Below are 19955 nucleotides of genomic sequence, written 5' to 3'. Positions count from 1 at the left end.
GGAGGCACAATCCATGCAGCACTTAAAATTGCACTCTCTCCCTCTGAATGGCAGTTTGATTGAGGCGTTAGGCTTACATGGATGGTTAGGAATCCTCCGTGGATATCCCCTCTAGGTTGGTCCCCTCTCTGGGTGTGAATCCTGTGTTCTTGACTACAGTACCTTCTCCACTCACTTTAATATCAAATATATTTTTTATTCCTGTGTTAAATTGAGATGGTGCATTATATTAATGGCCCTCTTCAGTCTGTAAAGGAAGCGACCTCAGTGGTCACGATGGGTATTAAGTGCTATAGTGAATGCTGATTAAATAAGCCCAGAGGGATGTGTTTGCAGTTGTTTCTGGGCCTAAGCCTGGATAATTGTGGACTTAATCTCTGAGTATACAAGAAAGGAAATTGTAAAAAAAAAAAAAAAACATTACGCACCAGTTTGAATAATCCAGCCTTGGTATTTGTTCCATTTTTGATCATGTCTCCCTGCACGTTTGACAGGCAGTAACTCATAAACCTTTGTGCTACTGAGGATGAATATGTCCCCCTTCCAGTTAGAGCCCTCTTGGTTTCCACAGCCACAGAACCTCACAGAGAGCTCTTCTGTCCCTGCTCTTACTGATTATTTCTCATTTGAATAACTCCCAGAACTCATCTGTAACCCGGCCTAATATACACTACATGACCAAAGGTATGTGGACATCTGCTTGTTGAACATCTCATTCTAAAATCATGGGCAATAATATGGAGTTGGTCCCCCCTTTGCTGCTATAACAGCCTCCACTCCTCTGGGAAGGCTTTCCACTAGATGTTGGAACATTACTGCGGGGACTTGCTTCCATTCAGCCACAAGAGCATTAGTGAGGTTGGGTGTTCCAATTCATCCCAAAGGTGTTAGATGGGGTTGAGTTCAGGGCTCTGTGTAGGCCAGTTAAGTTCTTCCACACCAATCTCGACAAACCAGTTCTGTATGGACCTCGCTTTGTGCACAGGGGCATTGTCATGATGAAACAGGAAAGGGCCTTTCCCAAACTGTTGCCACAAAGTTGGAAGCATAGAATTGTCTAGTATGTCATTGTATGCTGTAGCGTTAAGATTTCCCTTCACTGGAACTAAGGGGCCTAGCCTGGACCATGAAAAACAGCCCCAGACCATTATTCCTCCTCCACCAAACTTTGCAGTTGGCACTATGCATTGGGGCAGGTAGCATTTCCCTAGCATCCGCCAAACCCAGATTAGTCTGTTGGACTGCCAGATGGTGAAGCGTGATTCATCACTCCAGAGAACGTGTTTCTCTGCTCCAGAGTCCAATGGCGGCAAGCTTTACACCACTCCAGCCGACACTTGGCATTGTGCATGGTGATTTTAGGCTTGTGTGCTGCTGCTCGGCCATGGAAACCCATTTCATGAAGCTCCTGACGAACAGTTCTTGTGTCGACGTTGCTTCCAGAGGCAGTTTGGAACTCTGTAGTGAGTGTTGCAGCCAAGGACAGACTATTTTTACGTGCTTCGCTCTTCAGCGGTCCCATTCCGTGAGCTTGTGTGGCCTAGCATTTCGCAGCTGAGCCATTGTTGCTTCTAGACATTTCCACTTTACAATAACAGCACTGGGGCAGTTCTTGCAGGGCAGACATTTTACAAACTGACTTGTTGGAACGGTGGCATCCTATGACTGTGCCACATTGAAAGTCACTGAGCTCATCAGTATTTTATTTATTTTATCTTTATTTAACAAGGCAAGTCAGTTAAGAACAAATTCTTATTTACAATGATGGCCTAGTGGGTTAACCTCTAGCACTTAGCCATCCCGGATCCGGGATCGTGAATACAGCCTCAAGCTCATTACCATAACGCAACGTTAACTATTCATGAAAATCGCAAATGAAATGAAATAAATATGCTAGCTCTCAAGCTTAGCCTTTTGTTAACAACACTGTCATCTCAGATTTTCAAAATATGCTTCTCAACCATAGGAAAACAATCATTTGTGTAACAGTAGCTAGCTAGCGTAGCATCTAGCGTTAGCATTCAGCAGGCAACATTTTCACAAAAACCAGAAAAGCATTCAAATAAAATCATTTACCTTTGAAGAACTTCAGATGTTTTCAATTAGGAGACTCTGTTAGATAGCAAATGTTCAGTTTTTCCTGAAAGATTATTTGTTTAGGAGAAATCGCTCCGTTTGGTGCGTCACGTTTGGCTATCAAAAAAAACAGAAAATCCAGTCATCAAAACGCCGAACTTTTTTCCAAATTAACTCTATAATATCGACTGAAACATGGCAAACGTTGTTTAGAACCAATCCTCAAGGTGTTTTTCACATATCTCTTCGATGATATATCGTTCGTGGAAGTGTGCTTTCTGTCCTGAATCCCAGGAGAAAATGCCCGCAACTGAAGATTACGCACCAATTTAGACAAAGGACACCGGGCGGACCCCTGGAAAATGTAGTCTCTTATGGACAATCTTCCAATGATATGCCTACAAATACGTCACAATGCTGCAGACATCTTGAAGAAACGACAGAAAGTGCAGGCTCGTTCCTGGTGCATTCACAGCCATATAAGGAGACATTGGAAAACAGAGCTTCAGAAATTCTGCTCATTTCCTGTTTGAAGTTTCATCTTGGTTTCGCCTGTAGCATGAGTTCTGTGGCACTCACAGATAATATCTTTGCAGTTTTGGAAACGTTAGACTGTTTTCTTTCCAAAGCTGTCAATTATATGCATAGTCGAGCATCTTTTCGTGATAGCGCCCCCATAGACTCAACTGGTTAACTGCCTTGTTCAGGGGCAGATTTGTACCTTGTCAGCTCAGGGATTCGATCTAGCAACCTTTCGGTTACTGGCCCAACGCTCTAAACACTAGGCTACCTGCCACCCCAAGGGCATTCTACTGCCAATGTTTGTCTTTGGAGTTTGCATGGCTGTGTGCTCGATTTTATACACCTGTCAGCATTGGGTGTGGCTGAAATAGCCGAAGCCACTAATTTGAAGGGGAGTCGACATCATTTTGACTATAAAGTGTATCTTACCTCAGATAAATGAAACCGACAATAGCTTTTATTCCTAGTAAAAAGTGAGAGAAGTAGGATGTGTAAAAGCATAGTGGGTTTACATTTGGGAAGTGCTATGGCTCAGTGGTGCGCACCCGAAAGAGAAAAGTGTGTGTGAAAGTGTATGATAATCACAAATTAAGTATTTTTGTATTCGCAGACTCAATTCTATTAGCATGACAAAGCTGCAGTGAAATGGACACGGTTGGGCTGGGGTGAGACGAGGGGGGTGGGGAGGCCAGGGGGAGCGATGGGGGTTCCTAACTGCTGTGGCTCAACTCTGCGGGCCGCCCTTTGTGGGCCTTTTGTTCTCCGGCCTTTTAAACGGGCCATGCTTATTGGCCCCCCGCTGCCCGGGGGAGCGTGACTGATGAGGAGGCGGAGCCTCATTTGTTGTTGGTAAAATGAGTCGTGTTGCAGTTTGAATACAGCAGAAGTAGCCCGGGACAAGAAGAATGGCCCGTTGTATATTGCAGGGTCAGGAGTCTCGGCTATAGACGGCCTGCTTTGGAAAGAGAAGAGATATTGGCTAATTCGTTTTGAGTCCCATTGATTTGAGACATACACTTGTGATCACAGTTGATGGTCATTACTTCTCAACAGGATTGAGTGTCTCAGGGTAAAGATACTGAACAGTGACAAATCCTTTTGACTGAGAAATGTGATTTAAAAGAATAGAGAAGAAGAAGCATGTGTAAATCCCCACAGGGAAAAATATCTCTTTTGGTACACGGAGTGACATGCAATAGCCAAACCACTTGGATTTTCAAAAGTTGATTGAAACACAAGCTTGGTGATCAAGCTTAAAAGAGAAGATGATTAATAACGGCATTCCATTGTGTTTACTGAAGTGAAACGGTTTCCTATGAGTAGGATGTGATGTTTACTTGGAGGACTGAGAAATCCTTCTGGATCTACTGCCTCTGCTAATTAATGGGAATCAAACCTCTAATACCCTGGTTTACTGAGAGACACTTTCCATTATGGCACAAACTATCCTCTTAAAGGGAACAAATCAGGGATGTGTTGTCAGCTTTAATCCAGCATTTCTCTAAACAAATGAAATCCCCGTGAAAGTTTTAAAGATATAATCTGTATGCTTCAGAATCACATCATCCTATCTCTATCTCTTTCTCGCTCTCGCTTTCTCTCTCTTTCTCTCTTTCGCTCTCTCTCTTGCTCTCTCTCATGATAGTCATGTCACCCTAAAACCTCATTGACCCAAGCTTTACATTCCCCACAAACACAGTGGAAGGTCTGTACATGCTACGGTATGGTAACAGAGCTCTTCTGCCATTGAGGAGACATTGTTTTTTATAGTCCACACAAGACACCTCAACTGGTCCGATCTGAGTGTATACTAATCTTCCACTTTTAGTGGTTCTCTCCCTTCACTGGGGCTCAGTTCAGGGCGTGGTTTAGCATGGAGAGGTGCGGTGGTGCAGCTCATTCAGGATAACCCCCTCTGCTCCATCACTATTGGGGGATTAATGCTGGCCTTTGTATCTCTCCCTGTCTATGGCTTGGCATTCCCTCTCTCGTCACCTCCCTTATCTAGCACTCCACCCTGGGTTTATACTGCAGTTATATAGCACCATGTTAGAAAGATATTAATGGGATTTAGGGCAGATTTTAGTCCACTTTAGCTTTAAAGGATTTCAACCACTTTGTTCCTGTTTCCCCCCCTAAGTAAAGACGTTGACTTTCTCCTCTAATAGTGTATCAGCCATATTACTGTAGATACAGTATTTGTATTATATTATCTATGTTGAAGCTAGTGGGGGAGATCTAAATAAATAAAACAACACTAAGCAGAGTTAGAGGAGGGCACCGGACAGAGCCTTCAGGTGTCGCAGTGAATAGGGTTTGCGGTTCCTTTTTTTTGTTGCTTTCACTGAAGCCACTGCTCACCGTTAAAGGCCCATATGTATGCTCTGAACATTTTTATGGGCTCCCTGGTTGGAAAATCCCCAGAATTGATGAGCCAATTTTGGCCGTGCGCCGGCAGAAAGATGGTGACACAGGCTATAAAAAGTATGGGGAAACGATAGGTTGTGATTTTAAAGAGCTGCATGTTCTGCCTTACTGACAGATCTCTCTCTTTCTCCCTCCTTCTGTCATCCCCCTCACTCTTTTCTCCTCCGTTCCTCTCCCTCTTCTCTCTTCCCCTCTCTCTCCCCTCTCTCTCTACAGATTTACTCACCTGACCACACCAGCAGTAGTTTTCCATCCAACCCCTCCACCCCTGTAGGATCTCCGTCGCCCCTGACTGGCACAGCAGGTGCTGCCGCCTCAGCAGGTACAGTGGTGACCAACGGCGCCCCCTCTGGAAGGGCAGGCAGAACATCAGTCTGCACTCTGATCTACTGCACTATAGCAATATACCAGCCTAAACTAGTCCCAATGCCATGGAGAGATGGTGGTTATTGCTTCCTCAGAGCATTCACACTGTTTCCTCCATACACTGCAAGTGATGTTTATCTCACAATGGTTTTCAGAGTCTCTGACTTTGACGACATTGCCTCATGGCGACAGATGATGCAGTTTACCCCAGACAACCCCTAGCTACATAGTGATAAGGAGTCAGCTCTCTTCAGTTGCTGAAGGGGCCCAAGAGACTATCTTAGAGTTTGACATCCTCTCCTCTCAGTCACTGCATTCATTCTACCAGATAATTCAGATAATCAGTTTCCATAAGTAGCAGAGCAATGTGGAGGGGACATTTAATAATTGTGAGAGACACTGGCAGAGGAGAGAGAGAGGGGAGGGAGAGAAAGAGAGAGAGGGAAAGCCCAGCGTGTTGTTGTAGTGGGCAGTTGTGCCGTGTGTGGTGATGTAGTGGCGACAGCTGTCTCCACGTATGCCCCCCTCGTCCTCAGCTGTTGCTCTGGTCTGTGGACAGCTGTTCTCCCCATGGACCGACCGGCCTGCAAAGGGCCTCATTTTTCTGCCCGAGGAGCGACAGTGACTCAGCTGATGAGGGGGATTATATTGGCTTCACACAGAGGGATGCCAACCCCTCACGCACCCTCTTTACACCTCAGCCAGCCAGGCCTCAGGGCAGCATGCCCTACTTGGGAGGACGGGGATAGAATGCCAACAACCATTTAGATTTTATCAGTGAAGTTCCTGTCACCTGGAGATTGAGAAGCAGGTACAGTGGTTAATTGGGTGTGGATTGTTTTGTTATACAAATAATGATACAACATGATACCAAGGGCACCAACGTTTGTTACAATGTGAAACAGAGTTTCTCTTTACAATCATAATCCTCAGTGAATCTACAGTATCTGTTCAATTTACAAATGCAAAACAAATACTCCACATCCATGACTTTCCATATGAATAAACATCTGCCTTTGTCCAAAACCCTTCCCAAAAGTCCATTTCCAAATCTGTTGCCATTAGTTTAATAGAACGCCTCCATAAAAATGAAATGTAATGTAGCTTAAAAGGGCAACTGGGATGATTGAAAATGAATTTCTTGTTTCATGTTTTGCGATTTAATATCAATTTATTTGTTTGAAGTTTGTTAATTAGAATAGGGGGCATTACTTCGAGATCAGTTGGGGCATGATTTGGCATGATGTTCAGATTAACCACAAATTGCTCCATCTGTTCATTAGGATTAGCTACTTTCATAACCTAACCAGGCAGGAACAGATATACACCCTGGTGCTGCTCAACACAACTCTGGCTGGTGTGTTCAATTAGCTTTCTCCTCCTCCTCCTCTCCTCCACGTGGGGACCAGAGGCCCAGGGAGGCTTAGTTATGAGTACTTCCTGTTTGGTTCACGCCAGGGAAGGTAGAGCAGGTAGAGCAGAGAGGCTCCCTCATTTCCTGTTCCAAAGTTACTTTTAATAGCCTCTTAATTAAAGCCGGGCTTTTCCAGGACCTTTGTGTGGAGAGACTTTCTCTCAGAAGATGACTAATGCTTAGTTTACACTTCTGACGATGAATCGATGGAAACAGTTCCCCCGGGTCAAGTGGATATGTAATCCTAGTGTTTGTCAGAAACAAACTAACATTAGCTAGCGATCTCCCAGTTCCCGATCTTTCTCTCTCAAATACTGAAATACCATTTTAGAGGAGAACAGGGAGAAAATGGGGCCTGCTGTTGGTTTTCACAAACAGCCTAAATGAGAGAATGAGAGGTAAGCTAAACAATGTATCCATCTGTAGAGTATGCTAGAGTGCGTGGGCTGGGTGTTGACCTCCTGCCACAGTAATGGAGACCAGGCGGTATAGTGAGGGCCCATAGCTGGGGCTGGCTCACTAACACAGCCCAGTATAAATAACCTGGGAGGTTTCCTCATTGTCACAATCAATTAAGGAAACTTGAACTGTTCTCATGTGCACACAACAGGCTTGGTGTAATGCATTACCTCCTGGTACACTGTTGTTTGTTAGTTGGAATATTTCAGACAACATTGGCTAAGATAAAGAGACAAATACAAATATATTTTGTTGCATTGGATACCTCAATTTGATACGCAGATTATTTTAGTTTCACACTAATCAGATTGAGTTGATTTGTTTTGTATGTGCCATTGCACATTTCATGTACTGATTATAACCATTCCCACACATTGTGATCCCCTCTGCTTAATGTAAAATTCAAATGTGCTCTAGAGATCACCCAGTCTGGGACAGAATGGAATTCCTTAATTAGATGTTTCCACCATTTGTTTGGACTATTGCCCTGTCTCTTGGTTGTCTCTAGAATCTCAGAATGGAAAGTTAATTCAGGTCAAGTCTCGGAGTCTGTCTTGGCCTGCGTGTTTTGGCAAGCCACGGAGCTGTTGGACTGTTACACTATACCTCAGCTTGGCATGTGATTGGTCAGAGGATATTTGTGTCGTGACCCCTGGAAGCCAATCACATCGGGCTTAGATCAGCGGACAAGAGGAGCACCCACGAGTGCAGCCTTGCTAGAGCCTTCTGGAACTTTCTGGCTCATTGGATGGAGTAAGGGAGTCCTTTTGACGTGGAAGAATCACTCTGTCAGTGGAAGACAGCCTCGGTCCCAGCCGGGCCTCTTATCACTGTTCACTTTGTTCCCTGGGCTATTAGCTCATTAATGAGCGGATGTACATGTAGGCCATGTCCCAGTGTGCTGGTGTATGTTGGGGCCTTCCACCCACGGACCTGGCTCATGTTGCAGGATGCAGCCCAGTCACCAGGAAATGATGCAGCTGAGCCCCAATGCTGAAAATACCTCTCACAGCTTAACAACAAGAGACCAGACAGGATGTGGATGTGCTGTGTGTCAGTCATTCCCTGTAGAGTGGAGCAGGATGCAGGTCTCTAATCATTGGCCATGTTGAGATGTCTGAATCAGCCATGTCAGGTGGATAACTGTGGTTCTCCCGCTCTGTCTCTCTCAGGTACCAACCAATGGTCGCGTGGTGCAGCCGGACAGAGCCCCCCTTCTCCCAACTATGAGAACTCCCTGCACTCACTGGTAAGTCTCCCCCCTCTCTTCCCTTCCCCCACACCCTGAGCACTTTTTAATGGACAAGCACACAGTAGATGGGTTCTCTCATGTAGGGCAGGGTAGCATTACATGAAGATTCTTGGCTGACAAATGTCGGCGTTGGGGGGGGTGCTGCTGCTGAACAATAACCGTCCCTTGGGGCGTGTCTCCTGCCATCTGTCCCCTACTCCGTGGGCCAGGGTGGGGTTGGGGGGGCTGGTGTTATGGGGGCTGGGGAACCTGGCAGCTGTTGCGTTGACTGAACCACCACTGCTCCAGGATTCCAGCGCTAGTTGCCTGCGGACCAGAAACACGACTTGGGATCAGTTTTCACCCCACGCCGCCTGACGCCCACATCACACATTCACACCATCGGCTGTGGGGATAAATATTTACCCACTATATTTGAATGCCACCTACAATGGGATTTTTGTGAAGCGACCAAATCTATGATCAGTGTGAACAGCGAATGTGTGGGAGGGATGGGACCTCATGGTGGGAGGAGAGGACGAGGGGTCAGGAGTTATTATCTACACAGGACCACAGTTTTGATGCTGCCTGACACAATGATTAGTTACCATATGTCTGTCTCTGTCTGACTCTCCTTTTTCTCTGTCTTTCTATCTCAGTCTACGCTATCTCTGTCCTTTTATCTCAGTCTACACCAAACTCCAGCATTGGGGAACATCCCGCGCACCCCCCCTGCGTGCGCGCGTGCATGCCATATCTATTTCTATGTGCACAAGCACTGTTCACACCCTCTTGTTGGTGGAGATATGTTTTAAACCTACAAAATTTTATTTCCTGCAATTCATCACATTTTCTAATGGGGTGCAGAGAACATTTTGCAGTTTTAAAGCAAATTGTCTTGCAATTCTATACATTTTACCATATCGTGTGATATTTGAGTGACTCGAACATGGGCTAAAAAAAACTAGCTAAAGAACGTTATCTGACATGGGCTAGTTGATCTGGACATTTCTGACAAGTTATAAAAATCTCTCTAAGGTATGCAATGACTGACATGACAAAAGAAATACTGATGATGCACTACCCAATTTGGACATTTTAAGAGTAAGTTGAAAACCGGACAGAGTTCCCCAAAAGTTTGGGAGCCACTGGTCTATACTATCTCTGTCCTTCTATCTTAGTCTACACTATCTACGTCCTTCTATCTCAGTCGACACTATCTCTGTCCTTCTATCTCAGTCGACACTATCTCTGGCTCTTCCACTACTGTTTATTTGTGCTCACATGCTTTCCTGTTCTATCTGATTTTGGCAGAAAACTCGAGTCCATCAGCAGCTTCATGAGCATCTCCAGGATGCCATGTCATTCTTAAAGGATGTATGCGAGGTACTCCTGTCCTTTAGATGGAGACTTTACCCATCAGTGTTTGACACCTTTTCACATCCTTAGTTGTTTTTCTTTCTTTCACCAGCTTGGCCTCCATTCCATTTAATTGGAGTTTCAAATGTTTTGTTGCCATGCTTTTTATTGTTGTTTATTATTTCTATTTTGACATTTCAGCTTGCAGTAATCAGCTTAGGAGCATAAGATGCTTTAATACCAAATGAATAGTCATGGTGCTCCAAATGAGTGGTGTGCCAGCCCGTTTATCAGCTTCTATAGATACAAATGAGTGGTGTGCCAGCCCGTTTATCAGTTTCTATAGATACAAATGAGTGGTGTGCCAGCCCGTTTATCAGTTTCTATAGATACAAATGAGTGGTGTGCCAGCCCGTTTATCAGTTTCTATAGATACAAATGAGTGGTGTGCCAGCCCGTTTATCAGTTTCTATAGATACAAATGAGTGATGTGCCAGCCCGTTTATCAGTTTCTATAGATACAAATGAGTGGTGTGCCAGCCCGTTTATCAGTTTCTATAGATACAAATGAGTGGTGTGCCAGCCCGTTTATCAGTTTCTATAGATACAAATGAGTGGTGTGCCAGCCCGTTTATCAGTTTCTATAGATACAAATGAGTGGTGTGCCAGCCCGTTTATCAGTTTCTATAGATACAAATGAGTGGTGTGCCAGCCCGTTTATCAGTTTCTATAGATACAAATGAGGATGCTTGTCTGTTATGAACACATGCATCCCTTGTGCCCCTCCTCAGGTTGAAATGGCTTATCTTCATCTGTTTTTCAGTGTCTTTCTTTTATGCTTTTATTATCCCTGTGGTGTTTTTTCACTCCAAGATCACGCCATAAAATCACAATGTACTCCATTTTTTTGTCCTAATGTGCTTATAGTAAACTGCTCTGTCCTCTCTCCTGTTTTTCTCTCCCCTCCCCTCTTCTCTCTCGGTCCTCCCAGTCTCGGATGGAGGATCGCCTGGACAGACTGGATGATGCCATCCTCGTCCTGCGGAACCATGCCGTGGGCTCCACCACCAGTCTGCCCAGCGACATACACAGCCTGCTGGGACAGAACGGGCCAATTGCAACCCTCGGAGCAAACTTCCCTGCCGCCGGATTGGTTGCTAGTCGGACAGCAGCAATGGTATGAATTAACTTTGCAGAAGAAAAATATCTTGAGTGTTTTAGATGTTAAGGATATTATGTTTCATGTTTTTTGCAACTTAAGAATTGACTTTGAATACTTAAAAGAAAGTATTTTTTTGACTGAGGAGAGGCATATGTGCTTGTGCGTTGCGTTTCTCCAAATAGGCTAATAAACAAGCCTTGGCCACCTGTTCAGAATGAGTCCACAGCCATGTGCAAAAACGCTGCCTTTTTCCACAGAGAGCAGTTTAATTTAAACTCACATACTTTCCATATGTGTAATGGTTGGCCTGAAGGCTTACTCTCCTTAAGAAAGACCTCGTATACAGGGTTGAATGAGAAAACCAGGCAAAACGGAGTGAAGTTCTGCTTTGGTCTGGAAAGTGTTTGTCAGTTACACTCCTATGAGGCGGCTCCTGGGGAACGAGGGGATGCAGGTCTCGGTGCAGAGCATAATATGTTTGCCCATCCTCCATCTGAACTATTTCATATCGGAGAGGAGAGGGATTTGAGCACATCTGTAGTGGAAGTTTCAACAGAGGGAGACAGTTCTACACTAATCCCTAGGTGATGGGAAATAATTTAGGCCATATTTTTCCTGAATTTTCTGAATCAGTCCTGGCGTATGTGGGTGGAGGGTTGGATTAAGATCCTCTTGGATTAAACTCCCTTTTCTAAGAAAATGGATGGAGGCATTCAGGGGATGTGATGGAGGAGGGAAGGATGCCGACGACTGAAACATGCTCAGCATTTCCTTACCTCATCATTTACTGTCCAGACCTCAGCCTCAGTCCCAGCTCCTCACAGGAACCTGTCCCCCTACCACTGGCTGATTAGTAAACATTCTTGCTGTGGAGTAGCATCTGTGAGACTAGTCCTTGCATTACTCACATGGTAATCGGGCCAACAAACCCACAAGAAAATTGGGAGGCATTTGATCCCTGGCCTGTGGTAACAATCATATCCAATTTTCAAGTGGACAAGGTTTGGATGTGTTCTGTGTTTCTGCCGTACTACTTCTCCCCTGACTGTTCATTTATTGGAGTTGGTGCTCCTGTATTTGTACTGCCAAAACTAAAACCAGTGCCATTTTACAGACAAGTTTACAACCTTTCACATCCTTCGCAGCATGCAAGCTTGCAGCCTGTGTCCCTTTTGCCCAGAATAATTTAAATACAGGGACTAGTATTTCTGGTTTGTTACTCTCTGTAGAAGGAAGAAAATGTCCCAGCGCACCATGTGTTTTCAGTCATGGCCATTTTGATATTGGTGTTGTGGTCCTTGGAACTCTCAGGATAGTATTTACTGGTCTGTGACTAAAAATTATTTTTTAGTGGTTCTCCCATGGTGCAGTTCAGTTTGGTGTGCTCGTTACAGAGTGTTAAGGGACTATAGTGATGATGTTGGTGAGCTGTGAGACTAAAAGAGGACTGGCTGTGTCTGCATGAACACAGAGTTTCCTCTGTGGTAGAGAGAGAGGGTCCCCTCAGACTGCTGCTCAGACAGAGCTCAGCCACCTCAGCATGGCACAGCCACAGCCGTTTACTCAGGACAGCCCTTTTCACTCGTTCACTGCCTCTTTTTAACCAACTCAACAAATCTGAATGGTAGGAAGCGCGCGCCTGAGGCCAGTCTCCACCCAAATAGAGGTCCTCAGCTGTATGGTAATCAGACCCAGCAAGGAAAATGGCAGCGTTCTTTCCTCGCCAGCACCCCCGCGCCCCTCCTCCTCCGCCAGACAAAGACTTGTTTGGACACCTGTTGAGAGCGCTGCAGAGATTAGCGTAGTGAGGAGGAGGGGGGGGTTTGGGGGCAGTGGGTTAACAGAGGCCAACAGTGACTTGGGATCACATTCCATAAGAAAAATGAAAGATACACCCTCCCGCCCCCGTACTGGTTTCCTCTCCTCCTCCCCTAGTTCCCAGAAGAGAACCAGATAGCTGAGTGGGGAACATGTGGTAAACTCCAGCGAGCACAGCGATGGTGATGCAGCATGATGGGAGGACTCTGTTTCACAAGCAATATGGAGGGAAAATAAGGAAATGGTCTGTCTTTGGAGTGGGCTTTGCCTTATATTGCTTTCAAATAGATCAGAGATAGATCTATCTAGAAGAGGAAGAAGAACCCTCAGAACATAATGACCGTGGCTAACCCAAGAGAGAAAAGCAATCAGAAAGAAAAGAGAGAAGGGGATAGGTTTACCATCACATCACTGCATTCGTTATTATGAAGAGATTATACAGCAATACAAATGTATGTTTGTGTTTCCCTTATCCTGAATATGAATTATGCATTTTGTTATGGTGAAGTACAGCACCAAAGCACCCCCCAGTGTCAGAACTGAGGGACTTGGGAACCATCATTAGTTCTCAGAAATGGACTCCTATACTGCAGCTCCACCTGTATATCCTGCTTTTAATATGAGGAAATATGATTGTTTAGCTCACCAGAAAGGTCAGGCATTGTGTTCAATTTGTCATGACAAGTGTTTAGAAAATCCTGTTTTGAAATCCAAGCCAAACATACGTTTTTACAAGTGTTTTCAATGGACAGTTTTCCACCAAGGTTCTCATCATCGGCTTGTAGACTACAAAATCTCCCTCAAAGCTCTGAGCCAGGCTCTGGGAGGTTGTTATTTCTTTTTTGAACAGACAGCAACAGCATTCCATTTGTGAAGGTCAGTCTAAAGTGAAGTTGAACAAGAAAGTTCTCTTTCTATCTCTCTCTGCTTTTCAAGTGTGAGATATCTGAGTCATAAAAGCATTCTCTCTGGTTGAATAGACATCGTTCCTTCCTTTCCAGGCTCATTCAGACCAGAACCCTTCCCTACAGCTGAACATGTACTGTCTCTCTCTCTCTCGGTCTGTCTCTCTGTCTCTCTCTGTCTCTGTCTTTCTCTCTCTCTCTGTGTTCTGACAGGGTGGTTCTCACCGGGATGAGGCTGGCAGTTTGATCAACAGTCACGGAGGGCCGCCCAGCGTGGGCTCCATGTCCAACATGTCCAGCATGTCCACCGCTGAACTCAACCACCAAGTGGAAACCTTCAGAGGTATGACATGACACACTCCCAACTTCACCCATGACCATCTCATCTCTGCACTACACACCGAAAATAACTACATGTGAAATGTCTGTTGGCTGTAAATGATCGGAGATTCCATTTGAACTGACTCTCTACCTTTATGTCTGCGTGTTGCAGGTCTGGCTGCAGGTCTGGCTGGTCAGGTGGCTGCAGCCCTGGAGCTGAAGGTAGAGAACCAGGACAGAGACGACATGCATGATGGCCACTCCTCTGACGACCTCGGCTCTGGAGACGAAAGCGACAAGAGAGACATCAAGACTCCCAGAGGAGGCACAAGGACAAGGTAAATTAACCTAATAACCACAAATATGAATCTTTCTGACCTTCTGTCTAAAACATTCAGTTTTAGAATGTCCCTAAATCTCCCTGGAGTCCAATCATGTGAATAGCCAAAAACAATCAGTCTCAGTCTTACTGTTGCGCCTCTGGGCCTCTCTCCCTCTGCAGCAGTATCAATGAGGATGATGACAACCTGAACCCAGAGCAGAAGGCTGAGCGGGAGCGCGAGAGGAGGATGGCCAACAACGCCCGCGAACGCCTGAGGGTGCGAGACATCAACGAGGCTTTCAAGGAGCTGGGCCGCATGGTTCAGCTGCACCTGAAGAGCGAGAAGCCCCAGACCAAGCTGCTCATCCTGCACCAGGCCGTGGCAGTCATACTGAGCCTGGAGCAACAAGTCAGAGGTCAGCATTCCTACACTCTCACATGTAACACACAATAGTTATAACACCTCTTATGAAGAGTTATAACACTGCTTATGAAGAGTAATGACACACGTTAATCTGTTTCTATACACGCAGAGCGGAATCTGAACCCCAAAGCAGCCTGCCTTAAGAGGAGGGAAGAGGAGAAGGTGTCTGGCCATGGGATCTCTGGGGACCAGCAGACCCACCATGGGGTCCACCCCGGCCTCACCGACACATCCAACCCCATGGGCCGACTCTGAGGAGCACACAGGTACAGTAGTACATCTCCATGGAGCACCATCCACACACTCTCACTCTGTCAGTAATAGCTGTGATGAGATACTACATTACTTACTTTATGAAACATCATATTTTGTGACTGAGTTATTCCTGTTTTTGCCCCTTCAGATCAAAATGATCCAGATCAATTCTGTAAGATAGAGATGGTGCCCTTGCTTCCCAATGGCAGACAGGACTCACAGTTTGTGACACAAATTGGAGGCGACAGACCACTTGAAGCTAAACCCCAGACTAACGCAATCCTTAGATTGAAGAAAAGCCCAGTGTCCAGGTCCCTGTGATGACATCCAACATATTTCTGCCCACGAGAAAACTTCAGCACATATCACTGTCTGCAAGCAGCGTGTCGCATCTGAACAATCAGAGACTGTCGCGATCTCCTCCACCCTCCCATGTGGAAGTTTGCCTTGTGCCTAAACTGAATTGACGAATGCATTGTAACAGCAATTATGTTTATTTGTTTTGTATTATTTTTTCTATTTATTATGTTACTGAGCTGTAAAGTCTGTCTAAAGGGAAAGTTATGAATATGCTTTAAGAAGCCTGTGGCTTTTCAGTTGATCTACAGTTTGCCAGTGTCACTAGTATGGCCCAGCCCTTCTCCCTAGCCAGTCTCAGGCTAGCCTGAGCTAAGATTAAGATACTCAGGCTCCTGAGAAAGATACAAATTAATATATTAGGCAATTTAAAGTGATCTTTAGAGCCCAACTAAAAATCATTTGGCGGTATTGAGTACTAAAAGACAAGCATCCCATTTATAAAAATAACATATATTATTTATATTTTATTCATGCCGCAATGAACAGCATGTTTAAACCAAAACGACCTGCTCATGTGTCCGTTTGGTATAGCTCAGTCTTCATGTTACTGACATAATTAGAGGAAGAGGACTAGACATGAGTGGTGGGTATGAGCCCAGCTAAATAGTGTTCCACACATACACTAGCCTGAACACTATAAACTCTGTGTCACAGGTGACAGAAGAATGGCAAACTCTAGTTTTCCTGAAAGGTCAACTAAAGACTTATAAGGTGTTTATTATCAGGAGTGAGCAGTTCAAATACAGAAAGCAAACCATTTACAAACCTTAGCATTCCCTGCATATTTCTTAGTGTCTTAACTAAAGGAAAAGGGACTTCACTGCCTTTTCATTCCTTTGCCATATAGTGTTAAATGTAAACATTGACATATTTCTGATATTGCAGTTTGCTTTATATTATTACAGTATGGTCTCTGGTTAGTTGAACAGCCGTGGTCATGCTCTTTGTAATAGCCTAGCACTGTCTTATCATAGATTGCGTAGTGAAAAAGTAGAATCAAAACGACGACCACAATATCACCTGGCCTGAATTAAATTTTCACATAACTTTTTTTCTGTTAAAAATAACTAAAGAAAAAAAAGTTTAAAAAAACATTATTCAAAGTTATCAAAAGTTATATGTTTATTTGTAATTGTATACAAATCATTTCTCTAGGCTTCATAGTAAAGCATATGATGTCAAGCGTGAAATAGCAGAGAGGAGTTCTAAGTTATTTAGAATGGCTTTGTTTTGATCCAAGCAGTGAAGTTACTGGTGAAGGAAAGGGAAGGGGGAGCTTTAAGAGTTCACATGCTGTTAAACATCAGAAACAGCTGGTCCTTCAGGTAGGTATGGTACAATGATGAACAAACGCAGTTTTGAGCAGATTTTTTTTTATGTTTCAGGATGAAGAACAATGGTCACCACTTACATTTTTATCTGTGCGCATGCTTTACTTTCTTTAAAAAAAGTATTTTGGTCTTAACTCCTGGTTTTTATTCCATTTGTTTCCTTGTATACTGTCTTCCATTATTATCCACCTTTAAAACAAGGCTGCCACATCCAGAGACAAGTAGCCTATTCTTTGAAAATAAAGTAATAGAACGAAGGATGCCATTGAGAACCACTCCAAGGAGTTTCTACATTTTTGGGGGGGGGGGTTTACAATCATTTTCTTTTTGTGATAAATTTGGAAACGTATTGTTGTGTTTTCTCTGACTGTATGTGGCCTTGTTCATCATTTCAGTATTCATGAGCTTGTATTCATGTTACTGGCAGACTCTGAGGTTAAAATGTATGTCACTGCCTGCTCTCTCATTTCCCCCGTAATTTTAGAATGTTCTGCTGTCTGTCTCTTTGCTCCTATGTTAGACTTTTCTGTATTCCCAGCTGATTTTCCTCGTATAATATATGAAAAATAACAAAAATAAGATTTAAAAAAAAATACATTTGGCTTATTTTTCACTGTAGTTATTAGTCTTTTATACAATAATATTGTAAGAACATTTCTTGAATTCTAAATTTTACTCTTTCTAGATTTTTAAATCGAAAGTTTTGAGTAAAAAGTTTCTTACTTTATTTTACTATATTAGATAGTAAAATGTATGGTTATTTACCATAACCTGACCAATATTATCCGAAACGTACAAATAGCATCCTAAAACATAGTAGGATTGTAGCTGGCAGTCTAGTACATTGAGGTATTGTACAAGCTCAAATGTCATGAAGGTGTGCTCTCCATCTTGATCTTCAGTCTCTATTGTTGGTGGATAAAAGATATGTACTTGTGTCCAAAAAATCTAGGTATTGTTGATGCACATCAAAAACTTGCAGCAAGAAATCTAACTATCTGTCTCTGTTACAGAAAACACAGCATGTAAATAACATTTATGTAGCAATAAATGTGCCATCTTTTTTAACACAATTGTGGATATATTTCCTTCTTTGGACGTCATCTTTATTTTCTGTTTCTCCACCTTTCATTTTTCAGTTATTTCCATTCAATTTTGAATTTTGTGATTGTTTTATGAAATGATGTGCTGGTGGTGCATTTGGTTGAGCTCAATACAAGTACAGTACCATGATGTGTTCACTCAAGTGAGCTACTGACGCAACAACCCTTCCCTGGTTTTCCCCCTCAGAAGACTTTTCTACAGTGGATCTTAGCCAAATGAGGAACTCTGTGCAAGAGTGTGTTTTATAGTATGTTACTAATTTTTAAAACAATATCAGTGGACCATTGTAGTCTGTATGGAATATATGTTTCTATTTTTAATAAAGTGTGATAGCAGCATATATTTAGTCTCATTTTTCTAAAGGCTGTTTTCTTTTTGAATTTCATTTTATGCTCACTTACAGAATAACTTTGAGGGGGTACTTTTGTATTGAGTATTAAGGCATCACAGAAGAATAGACAACACATTTAGTCAAATCCAGCTGCTGTGTGCGTCGTTTACACGTATGAAATACAATAAAAATGCCACACAAAATAAGAGCCTAAAAGGTGCCCATTGCATTTAAACAAAATGTCAACAGGCATGCAGGTCAGTGCATCCTATAACATGAGGATATTTGCATGTATATTTGCAGAAGCATAGTGTTGGCTGTCCTCTCCTAACTAAGAACTCATCTGCACATATTTGTGCTGTGACATCAGTGCCCTCCTTGTCCAATTATAAAACAGATTTAAATCCCAGAAGTTGTCTCAGTGACCCACCACATCTGCAGAGCATTATCCTTTTGTATGTGAGATTGTGAGACAATTCCTCACGGTATCCTGACAGGCCAGATCCAAGTTCAGAGCACTGACAGAGGTGACAGACAAGAGAAGATGCTGACTGCTGTAAAGTCTGTGGCTAGCTTAAGTTATGCACTGTAAATTATGACTGTCATCTTTTAAAACACAGCATTTAATCTGGAATCAAAAGTTACGTATATCCCCACTTCCCCTGTAGTGTGTGTGTGTGTGTGTGTGTGTGTGTGTGTGTGTGTGTGTGTGTGTGTGTGTGTGTGTGTGTGTGTGTGCGCGCGTGATTGTGTGTTTCTGCCTGTGTGCGTGGGTGTATTTATTCCTTCCTGCTTTTATCATGCCCGGGGGTGTTTATTTGCGGTCACCTAAAGTCATGGGCATGTTTTATATAAGAGTGGGACCACCTTGTTTGAAGGCTGACTTCCTGTGGCTCTGGCTGCCTGTGAGTGAGCCATGGTGGGCCTGCTGACAGATGAGTCCTGGCTCATGTCTCTGGAGCCAAACCAAAGGGCCTACTGCCACGCAGTGGATCCCAATTCTATCTCTGTTTGTAGGTCTGTCTGTATTTCTGTCGGTCTGTGTTTGTTGATTGTTCCTTCCCACAGAATGATCTGTCTCCACTCCTCTTTTATTATTAAGTATCTCTTCTTCGGTAAATTTTATTTTCTAAACCCAACGGACAATTTCCCCTCTTACATAGAAAGATGTTACATAAAAACATCAGCCCCACCATCACAAGAGTCAAACTTGACTGTGACCTGACTGTATAGCCATTGTGTTCCATTGCCATTCTAGAACGCCTCCAGTTTCCCTCAGCCAGGGTCAGACAGCGCACTCTACTGAGCATGCTTGGAGGTCCCAGCTGCTGCACCTCGGAGGAGAACAGAGCCCCTATTGTGCAGCACTGTAACTAACACAACATAGCGCCAGAGAGTTGAGATTAAAGACACATTTACAGTCCACCCACTCTCAGTCCTCTCACAGACACAGAAATGAAAACACAGTGGGCCACAACAAAGGGAGGGGGCAGCTGAGGCCACAAATAAAATGTGGCTGATGCCCTTTGCTGTCCTTTAAACGAAAGAACTGCGACTTTAACGTTTCTTAAAGTCCTTGTGTGAGCCATTGAAATGCCCACTCTGTGCCACAACAAGGACTGAGGGCAATTGTTTTTTTTTCTCTCTCTAAAGGTTCAGAGCAACTAAAGAATGATAATATTTTTTTATCATCATGCTTGGGAACAAGGTGTAAAAAATAACGGGAAGTATTTTAATAGAAATCTAAAAAATAGCTGTTATTATACTG

General features: G+C 43.7%; 1 protein-coding gene and 1 non-coding gene across 6 annotated transcripts in view; both read left to right on the top strand.

The window, feature by feature from the left end:
* LOC110526419 (transcription factor 12) overlaps positions 1–18196 on the top strand; it is a 101810-nt gene extending 83614 nt beyond the window's left edge. For 4 of the 5 annotated variants that reach the window (XM_036980810.1, XM_036980809.1, XM_036980811.1 and 1 more), the window contains 9 exons: positions 5242–5347; positions 8437–8513; positions 9810–9881; positions 10846–11031; positions 13953–14082; positions 14233–14398; positions 14563–14798; positions 14916–15072; positions 15210–18196. In XM_036980810.1, coding sequence (XP_036836705.1) covers positions 5242–5347; positions 8437–8513; positions 9810–9881; positions 10846–11031; positions 13953–14082; positions 14233–14398; positions 14563–14798; positions 14916–15061 — 1119 coding nt within the window. In that variant the 3' untranslated portion in view covers positions 15062–15072; positions 15210–18196. The remainder of the gene's footprint in view (positions 1–5241; positions 5348–8436; positions 8514–9809; positions 9882–10845; positions 11032–13952; positions 14083–14232; positions 14399–14562; positions 14799–14915; positions 15073–15209) is intronic. The other variant, XM_036980812.1, reaches the window with a different exon arrangement.
* LOC118965111 lies at positions 5514–5596 on the top strand. Its single transcript, XR_005052443.1, has one exon. It is a non-coding gene; the product is annotated as a small nucleolar RNA SNORD35 (small nucleolar RNA).
* Positions 18197–19955: the final 1759 nt, after the last annotated feature.

This window comes from Oncorhynchus mykiss, chromosome 6, assembly GCF_013265735.2.
Source record: "Oncorhynchus mykiss isolate Arlee chromosome 6, USDA_OmykA_1.1, whole genome shotgun sequence".
Classification (NCBI taxonomy): domain Eukaryota; kingdom Metazoa; phylum Chordata; class Actinopteri; order Salmoniformes; family Salmonidae; genus Oncorhynchus; species Oncorhynchus mykiss.
Note: the sequence above shows the minus strand (reverse complement) of the source record. Positions and strands in the feature narration are given on the sequence as shown.